This window comes from Epinephelus lanceolatus, chromosome 23, assembly GCF_041903045.1.
Source record: "Epinephelus lanceolatus isolate andai-2023 chromosome 23, ASM4190304v1, whole genome shotgun sequence".
In the NCBI taxonomy this organism is placed as follows: Eukaryota; Metazoa; Chordata; class Actinopteri; order Perciformes; family Serranidae; genus Epinephelus; species Epinephelus lanceolatus.
In genome coordinates this window covers 18,653,753-18,680,647 of record NC_135756.1, presented here as the reverse complement: position 1 = coordinate 18,680,647, position 26,895 = coordinate 18,653,753, and the positions used below count along the sequence as shown (strand labels likewise).

The window sequence follows — 26,895 nt, the reverse complement described above, 5'->3', positions numbered from 1 at the left end:
CACCATAAAAAACTAGGGCAACAGACGCTCACTGATGACCCAACATTGGATGTTTTCCGACACTTGCAGGGTTCCCCCCAGAAAAGTCATTAGCCCAGGTGGCAGGTAACTTTTGACGTGGCTGGTAACGCTATGCCAGTGCTGTCAAGTTTCTTTTTTGGCAGGGGCCAGACTTTGTTTTTACTTTGATGGTAACAATGCAGCTAAGTTACATTATTATTATTTTAAGTGTAAAGAGTAGAATTTGGTCTCGTATGCATACGCATATGCTCTAGGGCTGCCCCCTGATAGCTGACCAAATGTTAGTCGACCAGCAAGGTCATTAGTCGGCAAGATTTAATTGGTGGCTTAATTGCAGAAAAAAACAAAAACAAACAAAGGTGAAACTCTATCAGGAGCTGCACCTTGTCAAAATAAATCAAAACCTATATGACTGGACCATGTGGGAATTTAATTTGAAAGGACAGACACAGGAAGTGTCCACGCTCAGCAGTCAGACAGGAGTCAGGTTAATTTCCAGGGCTGGTACCTGCGGTTATTCCACAGGCTAGTTACTAACATGTCGGGCAGGAAATCCAAAGTGTGGGATCATTTTGAGAAGGTGAAGGACGAACCCAGACTCATCTTCATTGGACGACTACAAACATGACGTATCATCTGAAACATGGAAGTAGCTACATGCCCATTAGCCCACAGCGTCATTAACAGGCGGCTCGCTCAGTGTGTGACGTGCACTTGTAGATAAAATATAGGCCTATATTAATGAAGGTTCATTAGTACGGTTTTGTATTTCTCTGTAATGTAGCACAGTGTTAACAATGTTACTGATACTATTCTTTCTCACACCTTCAACTCAAACCATTGTGTTAATAATTAAATTAATATCGTAAACATGCGGGCGACTAGTCGACTAATGGTCCTAAATAACGACTAATGGTCAACTAGGGCAATTCTTAGTCGGGGGCAGCCCTAGATGGCTCTGTGCTGTATGTGTGTGTGTGCACAGTCAGTTTCATTTTCATCCCCTTTCATTGTAACTATAGCAGGGTGTTTTTCTTTAGTCTCTCCTCTATTGTAGTTTAAAAAACATCTTAAAATACGGTTTTGAAAATTTCCTTATGATTAGGCTTATGGGCACCATACACTGGCGAAAACCCTGACTTGTCCATCAGGAGCAGGATTTATGACATCACAACTAGTTTGGAAGTCAGGCATAACACAGTATAAAACTTACATAAGTGGCATGTGGGAATTTAAGGTCTCCAGTGGCCCTATACCAAATGATTTTCAGTGCAGTAGGAAACATTTTGTGTCCAGCAGTTATGTCTGCCAAACATGTCTGGAGGGGATCTTTAACTTTGGATTTTGCCCTTCCTGTATTTGACCAACAGGGCTATTCTAAAGAAAACTTTTGGAAAGCCTGTGTCAGATAGCACCCTGAACTCTCCAGCGATGGTGGAACTTCTTCACCACCTCCACCCACCACAAACTGAGAAGATGACATATAGTTCAGATGTTACTGCAGAGTTTCTAGCTAATGACCTCCTCCAAATGAGGCTGTGTTTGGAACATAAAGTCCAGGCTTTAATGCAAAAAGTGGACTAAAACATACTTAATGTGGAGTGCTATTCATATCAAGATACTTGAGTTTTGGGCAAATTGGGCAAAAAATTAAAAGCCTTTTAAAATGTGTACTTGAAGGTTGACAAACTTCAGAAATTTTAGTTACAACCACCTTAAAAACTCGACATTGTGCAGAAAGCAGGTGAAGGATAAATACTGCCGTTTTTTGTTTTTTTTTTCTCTGCAAACGGCATTTAATATTAGTAGGCCAAGGACGACGGAGGCATTTACTCGCTAATGAAAAGTATTGTGGCTTTGTGTAAGCCCATCAAAGCAGCAAAATAAGTGACACAAATGGGACAACAATGAGAAAAGAGGTCAGAACCAGGATCTACTTGCAGATACTTAAGATACTTATCTTTTCCTTTTGATGCTTTACAAATTGTAGATGTTTGATGCACTCAATTTGTTTCTTTCAGGTTGAATTTTCACTGAGAAATCTCAGTGCTATTAGGCAGAGAAATATCCTTTTATGTACTGTCTGTTAGTGCCAGTGTTCGGGCTTCAGCTCTTGTCAAACAGAATACAGTAGTCAGTCTAAATCTTTGTTAAGCTGTCACCTGCCTGTGCATACAAACACAGAATTTGTAGAGACATCAGAAATCTGCCACCAGCCAAGTCTCTCTCTGTCATGGAAAATCTGCGTAGGAAAGTCTGTAAGTTAATTATATCTGACAACTAAAACGGAGAGGTAGCTCGTAGTGTGTCTGTGCTGAACATTAACTGCTAAGTAAGGTGAGGTAACTTTATTTCAGAATGTAGGTAATCATATACAAGTAAAAACCATCATCCTCGCTTGTACTCCAAATACAACCTGAGTTTAATACTACTACTACATACTTACTACTAATACATACAACTATGCAGGATTTTCCTAAAATACAAAGTTTAGACTCATACAGAAGTTATCCCTCTCAGTCATCACTTATGACTCACTACAAGTGTGTGGAGGTGTATTCCTCTGCAGAAACTCTGCCTGTTTTTTCTAATTTTCTACTCATTTACTGTGTTCAGGATGTTTATGGACGTGTACCCCCACAGTGCTCAGGCGAGGTCAGAGTTTATAAAGAGACAAAGTACCGAAAAAAACACAAATACATTGAGAATAAAGGCCAGATGAGAGTAAATCTGGGGCTGGCTTTCACTTTCACGTGCATATTTAAATACATTAGTTCATTCATTTTCCATAACCACTTATCCTGTTGGGGGTCGTGGGGGGCTGAAGCCCATTGGGCGAGAGGCAGGGTACACCCTGGACAGGTCACCAGACTATCACAGGGCTGACACATAGAGACAGACAACCATTCACACTCACGTTCACACCTACGGACAATTTAGAGTCACCAGTTAACCTGCATGTGTTTGGACTGTGGGAGGAAGCTGGAGTACACAGAGAAGGGCTATTTAAATACAGTAACCAACAATCCTGAGTCAATCCTGAGTAACCTAAGTCAACTGTTACCTGCTAACTGACCAACAGCCTAAATTAGCTGTTAAAAAAAACAGCCTATTGTTGACTTGCTAACACTAACTTTGACTTACTAAGTACCTACTAATTCTAGGTTTTGAGTAGGTACTTTCAATCAAAAAAATGGTTAAATGACATACACAAAATAACGCCATCATTTGTAGTCAGAATTCCTATTTTTTATGTGTACTGTAACAGAGGAGCTCCTCACTACTCAAGGTATCCTCATACAACGGTTAGCATGATTTCCTATGAGAATGCACACACAACAGTTTGTATGATATCTTAGGAATTAGAGCCCCATGACTGATATTATGTCCATAACGCAAAGTTAGGTAATTAATGTAAAGATACGGAGGTTAGGTTTCTGTAATTAAAGTTAATGTGTTAAGGGTTATGAAAAAAAAAACATGATGACGACGTACCTCAAAGTTCCCTCAAAGTTTATCCAGTTGCCAACACCAGTCTCCTGGGTAAAGTCTCAAAGAAAGTTCTGTGTTTTGTGACCCATCCACTGCCCCAACCTACCTCTATCTGGACTGCTTGGGAGCATTTTCTTCTTTATTCCTGTCTCAGCGCATTAGCCAAGTGATTGTAGCCTTCCAAAGTATGTGGGTTATGAATTACTGTCTCATCATTTCGTGGAATTTGTACAAATTTTGGTGCATTACTTTATCTAGGCAAACGTAACAGTGCATGAGAACAGCCTGCACTACTCAATAAGTCAGGGTGCTAAATATAGAAATAATATTGAAAATAACAATTCACTTCATATTTGTTTAGTTTTCTAATTTGAAATTGTTGGTAACATTTTGAATGAAGCTGCAGTTAGCTGTTAGCATATTCCTACAGTATATCCTGTGACAGTGTGTGATTTGTTAAAAAAAACAGAGGGGGATTTATTTGTCATGTTATGATTGATTACCAGATGTCCATACTGTCTGTCCTCACAATCAACAGCTGTAAGGACTTTTTCTGCACAGAGTGTCTGCCTTTATCTCTTAACTCCACCAGTTGATGTCTAGTTGCTGCTCGGTGTGCACAAGAGTACAATGCAGGCTCATGAACCCAGCGATGTGGCAAGATAGCAGCCAAATGCACCCCGCCCAGGGCACTGGGAACGTGCCAAAAGCACTTTTGGTAATGTTGTGGCCAGGCTCCCCTAACCTGGTTACCCGGTGTTTAGAAACAGGCTGTTCTCGTGCAATGTTTGCAAATTTATCTATAAAAGTAGTGCACCAAAATTCATACATATCCCACATAATGATATGAGATAAATTTGTGCATAACTCACATATTTGGGAAGGCTGTGATCACATGATCAACGTGTAGTGGAGGGTAAAGAAGGAAGCAGTCTCACGCGGCCAAGTTAGGAGGAAGGTTGGGGTGGTGGATGGGTCACAGAACACAGTACTTTCCCCAGGAGAGTGGTGTTCAGAACCATGTGAACGTTGAGTCATTTGGTTCACGTTTCGTCCTCGCCATGTTTCTTTTCCTAAACTTAGCCACAGGAGCTTTATGTTGATTATGTAACTATGGCACTAATTCGAAGGATGTCATATGAACCGTTGTGTGTGCATTTTCGTAGGATATCATCTGAACTGTTTCTATTAGGATACACTCTTAGGATGGAGTCCTGGTTGAAAGACTGATAGGAACAGACAGTCTTGAGGGAGTTAAAAGCCCCTTTTACACTGCCAGATTTTCTGTGAATGTTGGGCCGTTTTCCCGGCAAGCTGCGAGCGTTTAGACACACAGAGCCGGATTGGCAAGTTGATCTGAGGTGCCTAATTTTCCGCCTCGTAGGGTAGTCATATTGGCAGAGCCCTTTTAGTTTAAACAGACCGAGGTGGCCTTCCGCAACGGGAGGGGCTGTTGAAGACTTGCGGGAGGAGCTGTTGATGACGCCGTACATGCGACCCGCTGGCGGTGGATAAACAGGGAACAGCTGATAGCAGGAATTAACGAGCAGCTAATAGCAATTGGGAAATGCAAACCAGACAGACACTATAAAGATGAGCAACTGGGGAGACAAGGAATTGATTTTGTTTTTATACTGCCAATGCTGAAAGACTGATTGGGCTTTCCTGCAAATTTGCACAATTCCTGTTTAAGAAGGGCTAAAATGGAGCAAGAAGTTTAAAGTTTTTCACAATTTTTAGCAAAGCTGTGTGAACTGTTTTTAATGTGTCACTCTCTGTTTTTGTGGGGAAAAAATGTGTACCATAATTTATCAAAATATGTGTTTCGTGTGTGCATAAACATGCAATGACCCGTGGTTACTATACAACAATCTGATACTGGTTGCACAAAATGCACCCAGCGGATCTGCCGTGCATAATTGTGGCTTGACAATGTGCTGACTCCAGTTAGAGACAGGAACAGATGCTGTATTTAGCCTATATGTTGAAAAGAACTACTATGGATAACTACCATAAACAGTCCAACTTCGTCTCCTCAGAACATGATGTCAACAAATATTCTGTATCATCCCCAGTGTGAAGCCACTTGAAACTCTGATCCTTAATGTCTTTCTAAAATAGCTAGTATTGCTTATCAACTTGCACAATGTACTGGCAGGAATTCATGATGCATTAATCTATTTCTGGGATTGAAAAGGATGAACACAAAGACGGGATATCAAAAGCAGAGAGAGGTAACAGCCCCCATCGCCCCTGGCAATTCACATGTAGTCCTGTAAGCACAAAAAGATAGAGTTCATCCATTTCCTTTGCACTTAATGCTAAAATAAACTGCTATAGCATGCTTTACATTTAAGTGTAGAATGACCCAAGTTAATAGACATGTTAGTCATCATGCTAATCAGCTGTTAAGAGGAGAAAGCCCCAATATGGCCGCCAGGAGCCGAAGAAGGGAACGTAACAGAAGGGAACATAACCTGAAACTTTTTTGATGTATTGCTCCGTCTCACTGTCAGTGCAGGAGAAAAAAAAAATATTGGGCTACGTGTCAAGCTCAGGGGTTGTTCAGTGTGTCTCTAGGCAACAGTAAACCATATGTTATTATTTCTCCATCGATAGCAATAAAGTGAAAGTAGACTCTGGGCAGTGCTGCACTTTGGCCTGTCAAAACTTTTCCATTCATTTTGTTTCTTTCTGGCAGTTAAAAAACCTTCAGTGAAAACTGGACCTGGTTAATAATGTTTATTTAGTTTTTATTGTTAAGTGTACCCTAATGGAAAACATTGCTAAAGAAAGTAAATGTATTATAAGAATAAAATCACAGGTAAGGAAATTGTAATGTATAACTGGAGGGGTGTGTTGAGGTGGTTAAAGTGCAGGGGCATTACTGCTACACCAGAAATAAGGTTGGCAACATTACTGCTGTATAAAAATGCATCTTTTGATTTAATTGCGCTGGGAATTTGCTGTGCTTGTTACAGTGAGGTGTTTTCATCTTTGTGAGTGTAGGAGTCTTTTAAAAGCCAGTCAATGTGTCCGCTCACCAAGGTCAAGCCTCGAGTGGAGTCTTTTTAAAGCAGGCTCATTGGTCTGCCGGCATTCAATTTTGTTTTTTTTTTCTTACGGAGAGGAAGGGAGTGGGAGGGCAGGACGAAACAACTGAGACGATTAGAGTTTGTGGTCAGAGATGGGGATTTCTTGCTTCATTCAGTTTTAAACAAATTCACTTTGTACTCTTGAAAGGAAATCCGATGATCTACACCGCCGGCTTATCCGCCGCACAACAGAGCCAACTCATAACAAAGGGATAAAAGTCCAATCTCTGGATAAATTTGAGCACACAAATCCAGGAGAACTACAGAGGTGGCACCAGTGAAAAGAATATGCATTATTCCTCACTAAAGGTGTTCATTTGCATTTGAAAGTGTCCTCAAGTGCAGCGCAATGTACTCTTGACAGGAAAGCGCTTCGTCTCTGCTGGCAAATGGAGGAGATATAAAGCGCTGCAGACAATCAGAAGATAATTACACATTTCATTTAGGCTTCGGTTTATTAGTATTTGTTTTTCATCTGCTATCCTCCAAGCTACAATGTGTAGTTCATGTTTCATGCTTATGGCAACCATCTGCATACATTATGTGTTTCACTTCGGGGCATATTCTGTGACTAAATGTATACATTATACATGAAATATTTTCACACTAAAATCAACAATTAAAACTTCCAGCCACTGCAGACTGTTTCTTTAGTTTGTTTCCTTCCAAAACACCCATTTGAATCTTTGTTAAAACCTGCAATATAACGTCCCCAGTGGCAATAAAAGCTCCACTATTTAAACGTATAGAATGAGCAAATAAAACCTGTAATAATAGTAAACCAAAGAAATTATTACCAAGAGAGTTAACTTTATTGTTCTGGCCTGATGGGAGGGAATATTCAGAGCTGATCACACATAAAGGCAAAGTTAAACTTTATGGGAAATAAGTCCATATGTTTTCTTTTTGATAGCGAGATAAGCAGATCTATATCAATCCCATGTCTTTGAATTAAAGAGGCAACAGATAGGATAAGTTTTTTTTTTATCTTGGCGCCACCTAGCGTCAGTGGTTTCGCACTGTCGCAACGACCAAATTGACCGTGGAGATCAGAGATGATCAGTAAAATGTAGGCTGTAAAGCCACCGGTATACCTCTATGTATATGTAGAATCAGAAGGTGTGTGGACACTCTACTAAACTAGAAAAGCACTCGGAGAGCGCAGACCTCCACCAAGCAGCTCGAATTTCCCGCCATTTTATTATTTTATCCACTTCGCTTCAACCGATCACCACCAAAATTATCATCTGTTCCTTGTGCCATTATCAACCTTTCCTGAAAATTTCATCAAAATCCATTCAGAACTTAGTTAGAGTTATTTTGCAGACAAACAAACAGACCAACGCCGGCGAAAACATAACCTCCTTTGCTGGACTGCCAAAACAAACATTAAACAAACTTATTCAGCTTATTCATAATGCAGCTGCTAGGGTACTAACAAAAATCAAAAGGTCTGACCATATTACCCCGATTTTATCATCACTACACTGGCTCCCAGTAAAACAAAGAATTGATTTTAAAGTTCTTCTTAATGTTTATAAATGTTTTAATCGGTTAGCTCCCTCCTACATTTCATGGTCACTGAGTACGTACCAGAGAGATCCCTTAGATCATCAAACAAAGGTCTCCTCACAATACCCAGAATCAACTCCAATTCAGGTTTTGGTGCCTTCAGTCATTATGGTCCCACTCTCTGGAATTCGTTGCCAATTGAACTACGGTTTGCTACTTCAGTGTCTTCTTTTAAAAGCAAACTTAAGTCATATCTATTCTCACAAGCCTTTAATTAGGTTTACTGAATTAGTATTATTATTGTTATTATCTCCTGTTTTTAACCGTGATAAGAAAGATATCCTCTTATCTTGTTTAACCAACACCTTTGATTACATCTTGTGTGTTTTTATAAATGTTAGTCACTCTTATCATAATGTTTATGTTTTGTCATGTACAATGTACCTTTGTTTCTGTTTTTTAAGCACATTGAGTCTGCGCTTGTCGCATGAAATGTGCTATATAAATAAACTTGAAACTTGACTTGGCGGAGGTAATAAATGAGTAAAGAGACCGAGCAACAATTATCAGATTTATCTGATGATAAAAACAAATAGCAATGCAAATAATTATACCAGAATGCACAGTACCAGTACAAACAACTCACAGTAAATTATACCAATATGTATAGTATCAGTACAAACAACAGTAGACACAGTGGAATTATACCAATATGCACATGTAAACAGTCCCGATTCTAGAATAAACGGTACCGTATGGAAACGATGCGGCCGGTTGGAGCTCAAATTGAATGGGAAACAAAATTCAGTGTTCACTTAGCTGGGCGTAACTTAGCTGGGCGATGTCCATTGATAGCTGCCTCCGTGAGAAGAGAACAGAAGGAAGGGAGGGGGGTATCACTGTCCGAGGGCTGCCGTAGAATGGCAACAAGGATGTCAGCCGACCAACACTCACTAGCCGGTCCCAGCTAGGAATGAACTAGCAGCCAGTACAGTACAGTACAGTCCTCTCTCGTCTAGCTAACATTTAGCCGTGTTACTTACTGATCCATTAGAAAGAAAGCTAGCTGGGCATCGGTTTTGAAGCCTCTTTGGTCACGGAGCTCCCTCCATCTCTTGAACGCCTGACTGAGGTTTACTCTTGTTTTTCCTCTTCTTTTATCACTCTCCTTTTTGCTCTTCTTTGCCTCCTCAGACAGAGGAGCTCCTTTTCTTTTGCTAGGCCGTTTTTCACTTGTCTCCAAACTTTGTCTGTCTGCCATTGTGCTCGTGACTCAACTATCTCATGCCCAAATCCTTATAAGGACCCGCTCCAGTCCCTGATTGCTGAACGACCAGTTTTGCAATACATAAAGCGTTTCCTGCCGTAAAGTAGATTTTTTCCGCGAAATTTCGGCACCGGAAACTTATTGCAAAGATTGCAAAGCCACTAAGTAAGCTATGTAAACTCTGATAGTCTGATTTTACTGTGGCCACTACCCTGTGCAACCCACATTATTTTCATAATGATATATTTAGGAAAATATGCTATCTGTTGCCTCTTTAAGTACAGAGCTGAGGTCAGATGCATAAACTATGTGTATGCACAAAAAACATGCATACACCTTTCCTGACGCATAAACTTTAAGAATGTGCGTACCTTACACATTCTTCAGACAAGGCGTACACACAGTTTTAGCTGAGATAGATGAAATGATGCCAGCTCCACTGATTGTGTTATTATTTTTGTAGGCTGCACAGCGTTCTGTAACATGTCAACATAAGGCGCATTTATAAAGTTAATTTTAAATTATTTGAGTGATTAATTTAATCACTTTTTATGTTATATCTCCTTGTTAGTGATTATTTTAATTTCATACAGTGAAGCTTTTTGTAAAGTCAGTTTTAACATGAGTGCTATGAATGAGTCATCATCCTTCTGACAATTACTAACAATGATGATTGAGATTTTACTGCGAAGATGATTTGCAGAAATGTGATAGATAGATCACATCACATCATTCTCACAGTCACATACAGATTCATACCTATATTTTAAGATGATTAATTAGTGGAACCACGTCTGTAGGAAATGACAGATGTTCTGGCACCGTTGGAGAACCTCGCTGATGTGACACAGTCAGTTAAGCTGGGCTACCATATTTCTCACTGACAGGTTTAACAAGCAGTGGAGGGGCACAAGTATCAACATGGAAAAGGATGTTTAAGGGTTTTTCTACATCCGTTTACAGTGAATTGTGGGTTTGGTAATGAGGTTCGTGCACGGGTCGGGAGAGAGTAACTGCCTTAAGCGAGGGAGTTCAAGTATCTCAGGGCCTTGTTCAGGAGTGAGGGTAGAATGGAGCGTGAGATGGATTGGCGGTTTGGTGCGGCATCTGTGGTGATGCAGGTGCTGCACCGGACTGTCGTGGTGAAGAGGGAGCTGAGCTGGAAGGCAAAGCTTTCAATTTACTGGTCCATCTACGTCCCAACTGGTCATGAGCTCTGGGTAGTGACGGAGAGTATGACATTGTGGATATAAGCGGCCGAGATGAGTTTCCTCCGTGGGTTGGCTGGGCTCATCCTTAGAGATAGGGTAAGGAGCTCGGACATCTAGAGGGAGCTCAGAGTAGAGCCGCTGCTCCTGATCGGGGTCAGTTGAGGTGGTTCGGGCATCTGATCAGGATGCCTCCTGGGTGCCTCTTGTTCGAGGTGTTCTGGGCATGGCCCACTGGTAGGAGGCCCCGGGGCAGACCCAGAACATGCTGGAGGGATTAAATATCGTATCTGACCTGGGAACGCCTTGGGGTCCCCCAGGAGGAGCTGGAAAGTGTTGCTGGGAAGAGGGATGTCCGGGGTGCTTTGCTTGGCCTACTGTCGTTAAGACTCGGCCCCGGATAAGCGGGTGAAAACGGACGGATGGATCAGGCGTACGCACGGCTTAATAAATCTGACTGAAAAGGTGTATACAGAATTGTATCTTGTTTAATCCATACTTGAGTGTAATTTCAGGGGCAGCTATGTGTTGGAGCTATGCATCAAAGCATTTAGCTGATGTGTATGTGGATTAAATTAATTTCCCAATTTAACTAAGTGGTATTAATTGATTTAATTAGATATTGTTTTTACAACACTGACATACTATCTCTGTGTGAAGTCGTTATGCAGATCATATTAGCAAATAATTACCTAATTACACATCCAGCAGACAAAGAGCAATATTAGTATTCATTTTGTGTCGTGTTCAGGGGCAGAATGAGGGGTGGCTTCTGAGGCTCAGACCCCAAATATTTCTCATTAGCCCGAAAGCTATTCCCCAAAGGAATCTAATGTAACTGAGTCAATGTTCTTGTGTTGCCTACTATTCAATTCAGAGTATTAAAGATCACATTTATTTGGCATTGTTGGAGATCCTTGATTTGCAGTTAGAGCAGCCCAGATTATTATGGCCTGGATTCAAATGTAGCAGATTTGTCAGCTAAATATTCATTCTGTGAACTCTATTCCAGCACAGTAACAAAAATAGGTTTCAAAATTAGTAATGCTGTTCAAGTCAAATCCTCAATGTTATGTAACTGAAAAATACAACCTGATTCCAAAAAAGTTAGGACACTGTGTAAACTGTAAATAAAAACAAAATGCAATAATTTGTAAATCCTTTTTGACATATATATTTAACTGAATACTGCACAAAGACAATATATTAAATGTTCAAACTGCTAAATATACACTCATTTTGAATTTGATGTCTGCAACACATTCTGAAAAAGTTGCAGACAGACAGTTGCATGTTTACCACTGTGTAACATCACCTTTTCTCTTAATAGAGTCAGTTAGTGATGCTCAATTGTTTGAAGTTTTGAAAGTGAAATTTCTTTGTCAAGATTTACAAGCAGACCCCAAAAATCTTCCAGATGTAAACACTGTGACTTATTAGTTTCTTTGTACAGGAAGTGCCTTGAAGCTGGCATTGCAAACAAAAGTTTCTCAAAGTATTAAATAAATTTCAGTTAGCGTCTTCAGCGCTTTTTCCACTGTGTTGTTCCACGTTTTTGCACATCATTTTTATGGATTGAAATGTTATGATTTCTTTATCTGTGTAGCTTTATTGAGCTGATACCAAAGTCTGGTCTAAATTTCATGTGAGTCGCTGCACTGGAAATATGTTTGATGAAAAAGACGTTGACGGGTTGAAAACGTACTGCCACCACTTTATGTCAAAAAGTATTTGCAAATCACTGCATTCTGCTTTTATGTGCGTGTCACAAAACTTCTCAACTTTTGGAGTCGGAGTTGGAGGAACATCAGACTGTTTTGCCTAATTTTAGGTGGCAGGAGTGAAAATTAGTCTCCCTCAACATTTGCTGTGTTATGTTTTCAGAATCATGAAGACAGTTGGAAGACAAGCAGATAGAGAATAAGAAGTAGGCTCTACAGGATCATTTTTTTCCCTTGGCAACTGTTATCTTTTTCTCAAATAATGATAAATGATAAATGAACTCAAAAGGCTTGAAAAATAGGGCATATAGCTGCCGTATATGGGATAGAAAATCTCAGGTTCCACCTAGGTTTGTGCTGAGCTTGAATGTTTACAACACTGGTTCCACCCCTAGTTGTGTTTAAGGCCAACATATGTTAGTCCAATTCACTCTACTTTGAGCTTTGGTTTGGACCTTACAAACTTCTGAAAAATACTGTGTCTGGTTCTTCAGCTGCTACATGCTTCACTTTGCTCACCAGCAAGTTGTTAACTTTGTCTGCTATTTGTTACTGAGCAGGTAGTGTAAAGTGGATTTTCTTTTTTCACTTAAAACAGCAGCCCGCTGCGTCTCAAAATGCCAAAAGACCAAAACAGTGATCTTAAAGATGCTAAAATGCTTCATAGAGCTGAGAGAAATGAGCAGGAGATAATACTCTGTGGGACCATCATTACGAGTGACCCTTTGCTCATTATACATGGTCATTTAATATTGAGCATAACGTTAGTTCAGGCAGGACACGATGTCAAGCTCAGCTCACGTCCCAGCTACATCAGCTGATCTCAAACAGCCCAATCAACTGATGGAGCAGCTGACTGATGGAAGGGAGTCAGCTGATAGATCACATGATTCCTTTCTATGCAGCCAATTGGTGAATCACATTCAGGGTGCCCTATTTAAACTGCTCTGGCCTGCCTACTGTTGCTGCTTCCTCTGCAAGCTGCTTTGCAACCTGCCTCCACCCCAGCTCCTCCTTTTCATGCTGTGTCTGACTTATCAATGTCATTTCTGTTTGTCATTGATGCTGCTCTGTTATGTTCCTGGTGGGTCTTTGCTGCTGCTCTCCCTGCCTTAGGCTTTCCTCATTTGCACATGGAAGGGCAGAGAGGTTTGTTCTCTCTGCTTCAGGCTTAGGTTTGCTCTCTCTCTGCCTCAGGCTTTCCTCATTTGCACATGGAAGGGCAGAGAGGTGTGCTTTCCACGCAGGCACATGGAAGAGGCTTTCTGCATAGGCCCAAGGAAAGACAGAGAGGCCCCAGAACAGAGCCATACCGCCAAATATAATACTGCAAATGTCAAATGTTTAGTCAAATCTTTAACTGAAGTGTTTCTGACTGAGCTATTGTAATATAAAGATATTAATTGGTGAGGAGAACAGGATTATAGTTTCCATATGTGTTCCACGTTAGTTTCTTTTAACAACTGTAAGGCTCCCAAACCATAGGCATTGAAGTGGCAGGAAACTGTCATGTCGTGAATTATCTTTCTAATATGAATGACACAGTTGTAACAGTTCAGGAAAAATGACTTCCTGCGCAGCAGAGAAATTACCAGACCTCGATAGACTGGATACAGGCTGAATCACCTTGCTCTGTTAAGAGCAGCTAAACACACATTTACTGTATAAGAAAATATAGTGACACCTTAAACAGCAGGTAGTTTGGATTCATGCAGCAGTTATTGTTGTGTTTTTCCAAAGTTACTAAAGACCTCCATTTCAAGGTCAAGATGTAAAATGGCCTCAAACTGTAACAAATCTTCAGCGACTCGCTCTGCCAAGCACACCGCTGCACCAATGACAACACAGCGCATTCAGGGACAATGAGATGTCATTTATAGAACTGCACCCTTAGACAGCACCCAACAAATGATTCTGTAGTGCTCTGCCCTGCACTCTGTCACCAATGACCCTTTTTTCTCTCTCTCAAACACATACACACACAACACTTGAAAATTGCAGAGGAACATCGACTGGCCACCATTTTAGCCCGGCCTCCAATTCTTCAGCTAACCAGTGGCTATAACTCTGTCACCATGAAGGTGAACATTAGCACCCACTGCTCTAATACAAGTACCTAAGTGTTCAATTTGAGGTCCATTGGAGCAAATATATATAAACTTCACCATTTCATCGATATCACACTCAACATTCAAGTGAGTCTCCTTCCACATGTCTCTCCAGCTACCTTTGAATTCCCCGTTGTCATGAAGCTGTCCTCTGTGGAGGTTTTTACTCCATGTTTGTGATGGAAAAAATCCACCATGAAACCATAAAAGATCAGCTGGGTCCATTTACTTGTTCTGTGGATAAGTGGCTAAATGACATGGTGGTCACATATTTCCAGCATGCAGCAATGAGCACTCTGGGAAATATAGAATATCAAAGTAGATCAGGCAGGTTGTAAAAAGCAGGGTTACAGTAATGAGAAAAAAAGTTATTCTTGGAGGCATCAATACCCATGTATGTAAGCAGCAAATGTACTTGCATCAATCTGTGCGCTCATGAGCGTGGAGTTCTTAAAATTAGATGTAGTCAGGCGCATGTTGTTATTTCAAGTTAGCGGAAAGTGATTGCTAAATTGACCGGTAAAACCTGGTCTAAAGTTGGAATGGCGCAGTATTTTCCTGCTATTTAAAGAGTAAATTATTCAGATAGTATGGCGGGATCACATCGCACTTACACTCTGTTTGTTACACACAGATGGATAAGTGGATGGGTTGCAGTTGGGTGAAAACATGCATTGTTATGAGCATAATATTAATTACGTTCTTTAAAGTCTGAACATAGCAGAGAGCAGAGCAGAGCTGCTGTCTGACTCCCCTTTAAGAGAGATGCTGCGCACATTTATGCATCAACAGCAGTGTAACTTCACTGATTATTTCAGAGGCTAAAAGTTTAGTTAAATGAAGAACTAAACACAGCCCCTTTGCTTCTTGCACCTTGTTTTTGCACCCAGATGCTTTTTAACTAGCAAAGGTGACATGTCCTAAATGCACAAACAATGCACTTTCGACCTTGCACTATAGACCATTTAAATGGCCTTCTGCCTTGATGGAGAGTCAATTGTAGAGAAAGACAGCATTTTATCCACCACATATACAGCCACAGGCTACATTAGTTCCTTGTAGCTGCAGTTGTCTGGATTTAAATCCAGATTTAGTTGTTTAGACAGTGTAGGGCTACAGCCATCGTCCACGGCGAGCAGGGCTCATCTTTGGTGGGGTGTATTTCACCGAGCTTCACATTAATGTGCTGTAGTAGGTGTTTTAGGAAGTTTGAGGCTGTGTTTTTCAGAGTGGAAAAGAGTCTTAGTACCACCTCCTGCGTACAATTTACATTTCACAACTATGTTCTTGTCATCTTTCCTCCTGAAAAATCTAAATAAAGTGAGCATTTCCATCTTCCATGCGAGCTTGCTGCTTTGCGATGCGTGTGTGCAGCAATTACAAAAAGTAATTGTGATTAAGTGATTTTTGGATTTCAAATCTGTAGGGGGTTGACAACAAAAGTAATGTTGTGACGAGTTATTTGTTTTCAGGGTAACTATAATAATATTACTGAAACTGTATCAGTAATGTGTTACACTACGCATTACAGAGAAAAGTAATAATAATGCTGTAACGTTCTTGCCCAAGACTGGGACATACATACATATGTATAGATAACCCAAAAACATAATGCCCCTGGCCATGGCTGTGGCTGGTGCAGAGGCCTAAAAATATTCACAACTACATGCTTCAGATACCCGAGCAAGTCCAGCAAAAAATCTGTGTATGTCTGTCTTAACCTGGTATTTTCTCAAATCATTTAAATCAATCTAATGTCCCCCTTTTGCGGGTCCTCATAAGATTTTTTATGATATGTAAACAACTACTGTATTTGAGATGATTAAGTGGTTTACTCATATGACCTATTGTTCAAAAGCAATGCCCCTTGCAGTTCGATCGTTGCAGACCATTTCAAAATACAACCACCACAGCGGGTTCAATAAACTCTTCTGTCAGACAAAAAACAAACAGTTATAACTCATTTTTGAGGAGCTATGATAATTCACAGATCGATATGTCAACAAAAACCCTGCTCATGCAACCAAAGGTCCAGACGATCTTTATCCAGCGCACTATTTTTATTCCTAACACATTATTACATCTATAATCCTCCATGAACTGCTGCTGCATTATTTCAAACGTTCATATTTCTCCACATACTGTCCACAATATCCCCAGAAGGCATGTAGATATTGCTGATAGCTTGGTGTCAAAATAGTGGCTAAACGCTGACCTTTTAATTGACACTTCACCTGAGCCAATTGGAGCATCCACACCGACAGTCTCAGATTCAATAGGTAACAAGGGTCTGTGTTGAAGGGAGTGCCTCCCTTTCCTACTGGGGTCTCAGAGCCAATCAATAGCCAGCAACTGGCCCGATGGCTAATGGGTCTTGTAGTCAATGACCCTCCTCACCTCTAGAGGACTTTTTAGGTCATTATTGCCATCATAGACTGCTATAAATGTACATAAATCATAACCAAATGGCTCCTCTGTTGTCTTTCTTTTCAATTTAGGTTTTGTTGAATACAGTAAATAAATTAAACTCCTAAATAGACATTTCTGTCTTACAGTACATTGATCAACCCCCCTTTTTTTGAAAAGTTCCTGGACAAAACTTTAGAAAAACGTGTAAAACTTTCACTTTCTGTAATCTTGTTATCTACTTTGAATTCTGACTATGTGAGGGTTCATGCTATGGTCCCATTGTGTTTTCCAGCTAAAAAGTCCTAGTTATGCAGCATCATTTTTCATAAAAACATTCAGGCGAAGATTAGAAAAACTCATATTTCAGTGTGTTAAAACTTACATAACTTAATGACAGAGGCACTTAAAGTGATTCTAACAATCTCTGAAGTGTTACCTTTCAGTTAAGACCATGCATGTACATGTACTTAAAATGTAACCGGAACATCTTTCAATTTACTTTAGATATGCCTTGGATAGGTGTTTTAGGTGAATCCAGGTGGATTTTACAGGATTAAAAAAGACAACAAGATCAATTGTTTGCAATGGTGTCTTTGTATGTGCATATAGTCAGTAGAAAAAGTTGTTTCCCTTGTGTTTCTGTTGTCATTGCCCACATTTCTTGGTGATAGACATCTTATTTTTAATTTTAGACATGCGAGTCCTGTCTGTGTTATTTTGACACATCACTTGATTCTAATTCCTGTGTGCCGCTGTGAAAATCTGGACAAAAGGTCATGTTCGCCTTGCCAAAATAAACTTAATTACACAAATAATCTGAGAACCCCAACGAGGTTTATCCAATCTATACGTCAATGAGGCAGGCAGATAAGAGGCGGTAAATAAGGTGTAAACGCAGCTTGTAACATTGTACGCTCACGCCATACGATACCATGCCTCTTCCAGTAATTACCGTACCGCTCCTGCATCCCCATTTGAAATCTGATCGTTGTCTGTCAATGATAACACACTGTGCCAGATGGTGTATGCAGTGTGGCCTCAGCTCCACCACACTTCATTAGGGAGAGGGATACAGAGGAAAGGGTACTGTGGAGGGGTGGATTAGCCACTGCGGCCTGCTCGCTCTCTCTTCCGCTCTGCCATAGAGCCGAGAGAGGCTTATTGAAGCCTGTTGGGGCAGCAGAGGGTCTTCACCTTCTGTTCATGTTCCCGGTGTAAGAGCCTTGTGTTGGAGGAGAGAAGGGAGGAGGTGCAGGAGGGAAGAAAGAGAGGATTTGGAGACAGTGATCTAGGGCACATTCACAGCTGTAGTTTGTTTTTGAAAAGCAAGAGGAAGGATAAAGGCCCGCATCTCTTCTCGATAAAGGCAAATACGCATTCAGACGAGCTGAGCGATTGCGGAGTTAAACTGTGAGCAACACCCTCTTCCTGTTCTAGTTAAACATAGTTCTTGTATGATTCTGTTCTGAAGGTAAGAACATTATAGGTTGAAACTACAGCTGTAATAAATGACCTACTCACGGTGACTCCTTTTTCTTTTTCCCAGGATGAGTGAGCGATACACGCCGATCGGATGTAAAGGGGCTCTACTTGTAATGGTGCTTGTGATCAGTGTCTGGGAGATGACCGTACCAACAGAAGGAGCTACAGGTGAGCACATTAACCTCCTCTACTCCACACCTCCCTACCGTACACCCATTTCTGTCTGTTTTGGGGGGGGCAGGGTGGGAGCTAGCACATCATTAATATTAGTCACATCATCTGAAAGCTGAAAATTTATTTTAGATGCTGCTCAGCACAGTGTGTCAAGTTTTCTTATCATAACTCTGTAATAAACAGTGTGTTTTGTTTAGGCGCCTATCAAAACTCTAAAAGTTTAGAGTGTATCAGGGATTAGAACATTAATGCTCAATTATATCTCATGAGTTGTGTGTTGCTACTAAATTTAAGGATTTTGAAACAGTTTTAAACACTTGAGAGTTGATAAAAATGGTCAAAAATTACTCTTAAATACCACATTAAAACACTATCTTCCATTTTGATATGAGTCCATAACCAGTCCCAAGAAGAACCTTCCTTCTCCTGATCACCATTTATTCTACAGAGCATACACTGATAAGATGCTTTTTCCATCGTTGCATTAACCCATTTAAAAACTGCATTTTTTGGTGATTGTATGGCGAGCACTTCTGTTGTGGAAACTGCTGAGAAACCCCCTTAAGCTGCTTTCACACCGCTGTGCGCTAACTGCCCTGACAACCACCTACCTGCAAGAGTGTTCAACCAGAAAGCAAAGCATTTTCAAAAGTGGCCGCTGCTGCTGTCCACGGCTGTGATGACAGGCAGGTGCTTTGATGAACACTGGCAGAAGTGCAGGCTAGCTTGTCGCTGCATTCTGTAGCAAGACAATGGGAATCCCTGAAAGTACCAGAGATTTCTACTCATTTGGACAATTTACCAGTCATCTGAAGCTTGGTGGAAATGTGATCCCAGGCCTAGTTCTTCTTCTGGTTGTCCTTAAAAGTTGCAAGTGCCGTTATTGAGGGTATTCAGACACCAACATTATCAGCTCCACCTCCATCTTTTCTACTTTCTGCTTCCACCATGCTCGCTATTTGATCAGCCAAATCCAGGCATCAACCGCCAAAAGTTCAACATGGTGAATTCTGTGCAGCACAGCAGAATCTGTGCATGTTCACGTAGACAGCAACCACTTCATACCCCTACCGCCATGTTTGAAACCACTTCCCCTCACTGAAATGAGTAAAGGTGGCGAGTTAAGCAGGATTTATACTTGTGCGTCAGCCTACAAATGTGGTCTACGCTGTCGTAAGCATTTATACTTATGGTGTGCCTGTGTAACTCTGCAGTTTCACCTCCAAAACACCAGTCAGTGGCGGGGTTTCTGTGAAGTGCTGTAAAGTTTAGCTGATTCAAAACACACTTTAAACATGGCTTAGTGGAGACAATTTCAAACACAAGTACACAACTCATCTTCAATATAACTCCCCACAAATACAACATGCTAACGTTATTAGCACAAGCCTATGGCAATTTACATTGTATAAATTATCCTAGTGGCTAGCAGACTTTTCCTCTACTTACATGAAGCCAGGGACAACAGCAACATTTAACAAAGGTAACATTATAAAATTCAGCTCCATTACAGCTCACAAGGTTCACTGACAAAACAACTGTCTTATACTAAACACGTTTTCCAAACAAATATAACATGCTAACATTATTAGCACAAGCCTATGGCATTTTACACTGTATGAACTAGCCTAGCGACAAGCAAAGATTTGCTATACTCATATGAAGCCAGGATAAATCCCACACAAGACTTAAAATGCTATTTTTGTGGAGGCTTTATTATCTACACAATTTATTGTTTCTTATCTGTGAGATTAAAGTAAATAAAAGGTTAATTTGGTATCAGCTTACAAAAACAGACAGGAGGTCTGCATCGCAGTGACGTGTTGTTACATTGGTGCACATCAGGCTACAGTGTGGGGTACTGCATAGGTTCTACATCGACGCAGAGCCTATGCTGTAGGTACAGCGTCAATTTTACGCAGACGGTTAAGTCCCACTTTACTGTGAGGTGGCGTGAAAGCCCCATAATTATCAATACACACAGGAATAAAGCCATACATCCTCTGAATGCTTCAGGTCTCTAGTTAGTAGCTATAAAGTTTCATGAGGCTGTGATTATCCTTGAGGTGACAATAGGTCATTTTATACAGTGAGGTCAAATAAAAAAAAGGTCTCCTTACAATGAAATGGCTACTGTGGGAACTAACATCATCACACATGAATAAAATTGGGTTCATTGAATCCACAAGAGTCTCAGTTTTCCAGTCATACCCAATTTATGCAAATCAAATACTGTTTCGGGACCCCAGTGTGCAGAAATATTCAAATACAATGGGTGAAAATAATACATTTCAGGGCTTGACGCTAACTTTTTCCCCAAGGAGCACATGTGCTCCTAAGTTGAAAAAGTAAGGAGCGCACAAAGAACTTTAGGGGCACAATGTAAATTGATCAAATAATGTGCTTTCCGTAATAAACATGATGCAAATAGACATTTACAAGTAAAATTATTTAATGAATTTGTATACAAAATGTACAGAAAGGTAAAATCATCAAGTTTTGAAAAAGTATTGCAATTTAATTTTGTCTTTAATGTTATTGTCTTATATATATTATCTTTGCAATATGATTATCTTATATGTTATTACTATCCTAAAACATTCTCCAGGTCCTCTGAAACTCTGCAGGACTTATTTCCACCCTGCCCAGCAGCAGTACCGTGGCGAACGGTCCCTAACTGCATCAATAAGTGATTAACATAGGGGGGATCAAAATAAAATAAATAAATAAAATAAAAGTCAACCAGCCACCCTCCTCCCCTGACAGGTCCCTTCATAAGTAAAGAACAGTCCCTAAAGTGCGGTGAGGTTTGTGGACCATTACCTGGCTGCCACAAAGAGAGAAGTGAACGGCTTGTTTCCCCTCTGACACGCCACATACCTGTGTGCCGCCACGGCTCGGTTGTCCAGGTACTACTGGGCAGTCATGACACCAACAAAAGAGGAAATTACTGGACCTGGAGTCGGACTTCTCTGTCGCCGGTAAGCCGTTATCTTGCGCACTATGATCCTCCGCCGTATTCCTGTCTGTGGCCCCCGTTCAACCCACAACCGCTGTGATAATAGGGGCGCCCCAGCGCCCACTCCACTAACTTCACGTGGAAATGAACGGTAGTCTAGAAAACTGGCAAGTTTTTTTTTTGTTTGTTTTTTTTTTGGAGGGCGCTCGTGCACCCTCACATAGATTGCACCCTGGGCGGTCGCCCACATTGCCCATAGCAAAAACTGTCCCTGCCTCCGCCACACTTTGACTTATTTCCACCCTGCCGACAGTGGGACTTATATTCATTGTGCCGACAGTGGCTTGGAAAACCACCCATAACTGTGTCACACAGGGAAGAGGGAAGGCGGCTGGACTTCCTCCAATATTTGCGGTTAGATTATCATATTTTTTTATTGACAAAAATATAGGCTGCTTCGGCTGATTTTTTATGTGCACATGTGCCCCTAAATATTTTTTACAGTTCGCACACACCTATTTTTAGTCGCAAATGGGAGTGAAACGCTCGCACTGTCGAGCCCTGCATTTACACAACCTGCAAAAAGCTGCAGGTTGTTGCCCCAAAATGTAAGGGACTAGCATAAAGTGTGCATGTCTGGAAAGGAGACAGTCATGGGTACCCATAGAATCCATTTTCATTCAGATACCTTGAGATGAGAGGTTGAGGGACCCCTGTGAAAATGGCCATGCCAATTTTTCCTCGCCAAAATTCTGCCTAAATTTGGAGCTTTATTTAACCCCTTCCCGACAAGCTAGCATGATACGTTTGGTACCAATGGGTTCCTTAGGGTTTCACCAGTAACTCTTTTTAACTCAGCCTGCTGCAGCCTCTAAAAGACAGTAATGTCAGCCAAGGACGCCGGCATCCTAGTTGAGTGGAAGTGGTTAAAACTGAATCTACACTTTCTCTTTTATCTTACTCTTTCGTGCCGACTGCATTGCTCTAACTTCTGAAGTATTGGACTTTCTCTGTGTATAAATACTTAAGCACTTTTCTCTTATGGGAGCAAACGCACATTCCAGTGAGCCAGCCTTACAAAAGGTTAAAACTTCCACCACCTGCTTCTGTCTTTGTGCAATTTGTGCTAACTCCCACATCATCTTGAGGCATCAGAACGTAAATATCTCCATGATACCACTTGAGAAGTTTCCAAAGCTGTTGTAACAACTTGTCGGTTGAGGAGCATTATTAGCATATCGTCTGACAGACTACCTTGATCCGACTGCCTTATTGCATACTTATATTGCAGCTCGGTTTATGTGCTGGCAGAGGGAAGGATAAAGCTGATGGTATTCTGTATTTTTAGTAATGCCAACACACAAAAGACCAACAAGTGCTATCTGTGTGGCCATGGCCTGATATATCTTATTTCTCTGTGCTACAGACCTTTATGAAGACTATGAAAAACACATTAATAAGCTAGACTGTTGCACTGCTGGGTGACATGTTCTTTTATTAGTATGAAAAACGCAAACTAATTTATTGTGAAGCAATCGCACACACTGTCCTGCTGCTGGAAATACTCACTAAAGCACCAAACGTTTTGTAATGAATTGCGTTAATGTGCAACTGAAAATAGTCCGCAACAATTCACGACTTAGTCTTGTTTGAGTAACACTTGCTAAAAACTACAACACCCAGCTGTTTGAGTAAATTACTGAGAATAAAAAACTGAAAACATATATTTGTGACATGTTTTAAAGATTTATCTCCTCAGCTGAAATGAGAGGGTTTGGAGATAAGCGCCACAGTCAGGGCAGGGAGGTCATTAAGTATTGAGAGACTAATGAATTGCTGGTTTTGGTACTTTGATAATGCCAGTCTTATCCATTATGTCATTTTTATCAGATCCACGTAACCCAAAGTAGGGAGCAAGCAGACACTGAAATTAGAACCTTTCCCTCAATGCAATCTTAAAAACAATAGTTTTTAAAGAGGTGATTTAGTACTACACTTCAGTTGTGTTATTAGGGGAACCACGTCACAATAGAAATATGAGAAGTTGATGGTCAAAAATTGATGCAGCAGAGCCTGAGATATGCCAACCTTACTCCCTAATGTGAGTCAAACTCTAAAATCTCGCATCCCACATTTCCCATAATGCAATTCAACAGATAGAGGCAAAGTCCCTCCCCTGCTGTCAGACCACCATGGGACCTCATTTTGGAAAAAATAAATAGTTATACATACATGATGTTTGTCAATTTAAAAGAGAATTTTCCAAGTCAAAAGAGTTGCAGTTTGTCATGAGACTGCTGAGAGATGAGACTGTGTAAACGACACAAGTGTAAGTGACATCATAACTTATTCTCTTGCTGAAGCTATGATGCCTCTGTGTTTGGAGTAACGGGTATCCCTCATTCTTTTGCTTCCCTGCTGAAAAAAAGACCAGAAGTCGCTGTATAAAACCATAAACTGTGTATGATAATGAACGTAGCTACCGTGACGTCACCCATTGGTTCTGGACTTCTGTTTTGAAGCCTTGAGTTTGGTATTTCGGCCATTGTTATCTTGGGGTTTTTTTGGGGCGCAAGAAAGTGTTCATTTTTGGATGAGAGTGTGGAGCCGTGGGGGAGTGAGGGCTGGATCTGAATCATGCATAACTTTAAGGGTGAGTTATATAAAATTATTCACCCACTGAACAGTTGTCATGCTGGTGTACAAACCAATACACATGCCGTGCCTAAAAAATGCAAGGTCAGGCACTGGGCGCTGCATTTGTGGCTTTTTTGAGCCAGGTTTCAAGAGGGAAGCAGAAGGTTGCATCTGAGGTTGCTAAGCACCCTTAAAAAGCACCGCATCATAGCCTGTTCGCCTGAAATCCTGAGCGCAGAGCTGATCTTCTTCCAGGCATTGTTTGTGTGTAGGCCTATCGTCCGTGGGACAGATGTAAAGCTCTGGCAGCTCTGCACCAAAATGATCAACTTTTCCATATTTACCACAGACTGATATTTACTGAAGAAGGTAAAGGTATCTGTCGGCTGTGATTGGTTGTTCCTTGTCACATGACATGTGGTGTGCGCTGCTGCGTTCCAAAAGTTAAACTCCGTTCACCTCAGAATGCAGCCATCCCGCCCTAAAAAATAGGCACTTGGGAATGCATGCACGCTGCTCTGGCATCGCTCTGGTGTTTGAGTGTCGTGCATCTACACTGAAAACAATGAATTTGAGGGCGCAGAAAACACAGCATGTGAACTGCCCCAAAAACACATCAGGTAAGATTGTGTTACATTTGTGGGTGGAATATAGCTCATGACAAACATCATGTGTGTAACTCATGGCACAACTCAAACTGGGACAAAAACGTATTTGCCCTTTGCCCCTGATTACCATTTATATTTTTTAAAATAAGATGCCATGGTGGACTGTGGACAGGGACGGACTTCACTTCTCTGTTGTCCCCAAAGGGGAAATTTGTTTCCACAGAGTTTGTATTATGTGTGCCACCAGGACACAGATACACTGTACTCTCCATCACTTCATAAAAAGACTGATACATAGAGCTTTTTTTGTGATTAGCAAGCAATGAAATTCAGCTCGCTACGGCAGCACACACCATGTCGTCACAGTGTGCGTCATAGTAATACGTTTTCCTGTCTGGTAAATGCCTACGTCTGTCAAACTCCACATGCAGTTTTTAACACAAGCTTACTTTACCATCAAAAATATATTCTCCAAGCCCAGCCTGAGATATCTCTCATGACATCATCAGGGGTTACTTTCTTCTTTCACAAAGCTTCTCCAGAGCCAGAGAAGACAAACAACTGTTTTCACAGGCTGAGTCATACTCTTTATGATGAGTAAACTGAAACTGATGTGTAAAATCGGAGTTCCCCTTTGAGATGTTTATTCCAGTAGCTATAAAGAAAGAGCTGGGAGACTTTGAGTAGCAGGAATCATACCAGGTGAACTGCTGTTCATAGAAGAAGAAAAACAAGAAAGTAGCACAACTCTGACGACAGCCAAAGACCGCTGAAAGTTTAGCTGCAGGCTGTGTTTCTTACCCTGTCATATCATTCTGCAAAGGGTTCAAAAAGTGAGACTGTTGCTCCAGTCTTAAAATAAAGAAGAGCTAATTAAGGTAAAGACAGTTTGGCTACGTTCACATTACAGAGCTCAATACCAATTTTTTCCCTGGATCTGATCTTCCTGCCTAGACTGTTCACATTCATATTTGAAATGACCCATAGTGACCACAGTGTGAACACATCTTTATCCTGAAATGCTTCACATACAACCAATAACGTCACACATGTGCACATTAGAACAGCAACAAACATCACATTTGTGAGACGGAAAAAATAAATGACAGTGGTGCCAAGCTCATCTCCCGAATGATTTGCTGCCGAGGTCGGATACCAATCATCATATGTTGCAGAGGCGTTCCGCAGGGCCAATTCTCCGATGACACATGGCTAATTATTTTGCAGAATTCTGTCTTCGGACCTTCATCATTCTGCGTAACAATTACCCAAGTGCCTCACTTTGGGAGAGTGTGCAGCTATTTTCTGCAATGTGTATTTGTTTTCAGGACAACAGGTTGTCGTACAAATGAACTTTCAGTTCAATCGGATATTTTTCAGAGAATTGAGGCTTCTGGATCATGGAAAAAAATGGTAAATGGACTGTATTGCACTTGTAAAGCACCTTTCTAGTCTTCCGATCACTCAAAGTGCTCTTACGCTACATGTCACATTCACCCATTCAAACACACATTCGCACACTGGTGGCCGAGGCTACCATACATGGTGCCACCTGCTACTCAGTAACCATAAGCCTGCACTCACACACTGATGGAACAGCCACCAGGAGCAATTTGGGGGGCGTCTTGCCCGAGGATACTTTGACATGCGGACTGAAGGAGCTGGGGGTCAAACCACTGATCTTATGAAAAATAGTGAGCACTAGAACAATGGCAAGAGGGTGAGAAGATGAAGGGATGCAAAAGCCATGGTTTTATGAGCAACTATTTCTGGTAGTCTGTGGAGAAAGAAGTGTGGGTGCAGGAGAGAAGTCAAGAATGGTGGGGCCGTGGTGTGGAGAGTTTTAGGGAGGTACAGTTTATCTAAAACTTTAGGATGACCAGGGCTACATTCCAATATCTGTGTGGGCGCCTCACGACAACACTGACACATGCAGGCAAGATGTCCCTGTAGAAAATGTCTGGCAGCTGGGTTCAACTGGCTGGTGACCGGGGCAACCTACTGCAGCAGCAGTACGGCTACAGCAGTCTTCTGTAGTTTCAACAGACCGCTCTGACACTATGGTGAGGTGCTGCTGCTCAGTGAAAGACCATCGACGTATGCACATATTCCATTTCAAAATTCCATACTTTTCTAGACTTAATTTCCAGACTTCTTGTAGGGTTTTTCCCGACCATATTTAACATCGGAGTACAAATAGCC

The 26,895-nt window shown here is 41.1% G+C and overlaps 1 protein-coding gene and 1 long non-coding RNA gene across 3 annotated transcripts in view; one reads left to right on the top strand and one right to left on the bottom strand.

The window, feature by feature from the left end:
• The window catches only part of LOC117248981 (uncharacterized), a 146,731-nt gene that overhangs the window by 51,508 nt on the left and 68,328 nt on the right, over window positions 1–26,895 (bottom strand). The window lies entirely within an intron of this gene.
• LOC117248979 (chemokine-like protein TAFA-2) overlaps window positions 1–26,895 on the top strand; it is a 122,397-nt gene that overhangs the window by 53,707 nt on the left and 41,795 nt on the right. The window contains exon 2 of the mRNA XM_033614250.2: window positions 18,380–18,483. Within this exon, the coding sequence (XP_033470141.1) occupies window positions 18,381–18,483 (103 nt within the window). The 5' untranslated portion in view covers window position 18,380. The remainder of the gene's footprint in view (window positions 1–18,379; window positions 18,484–26,895) is intronic.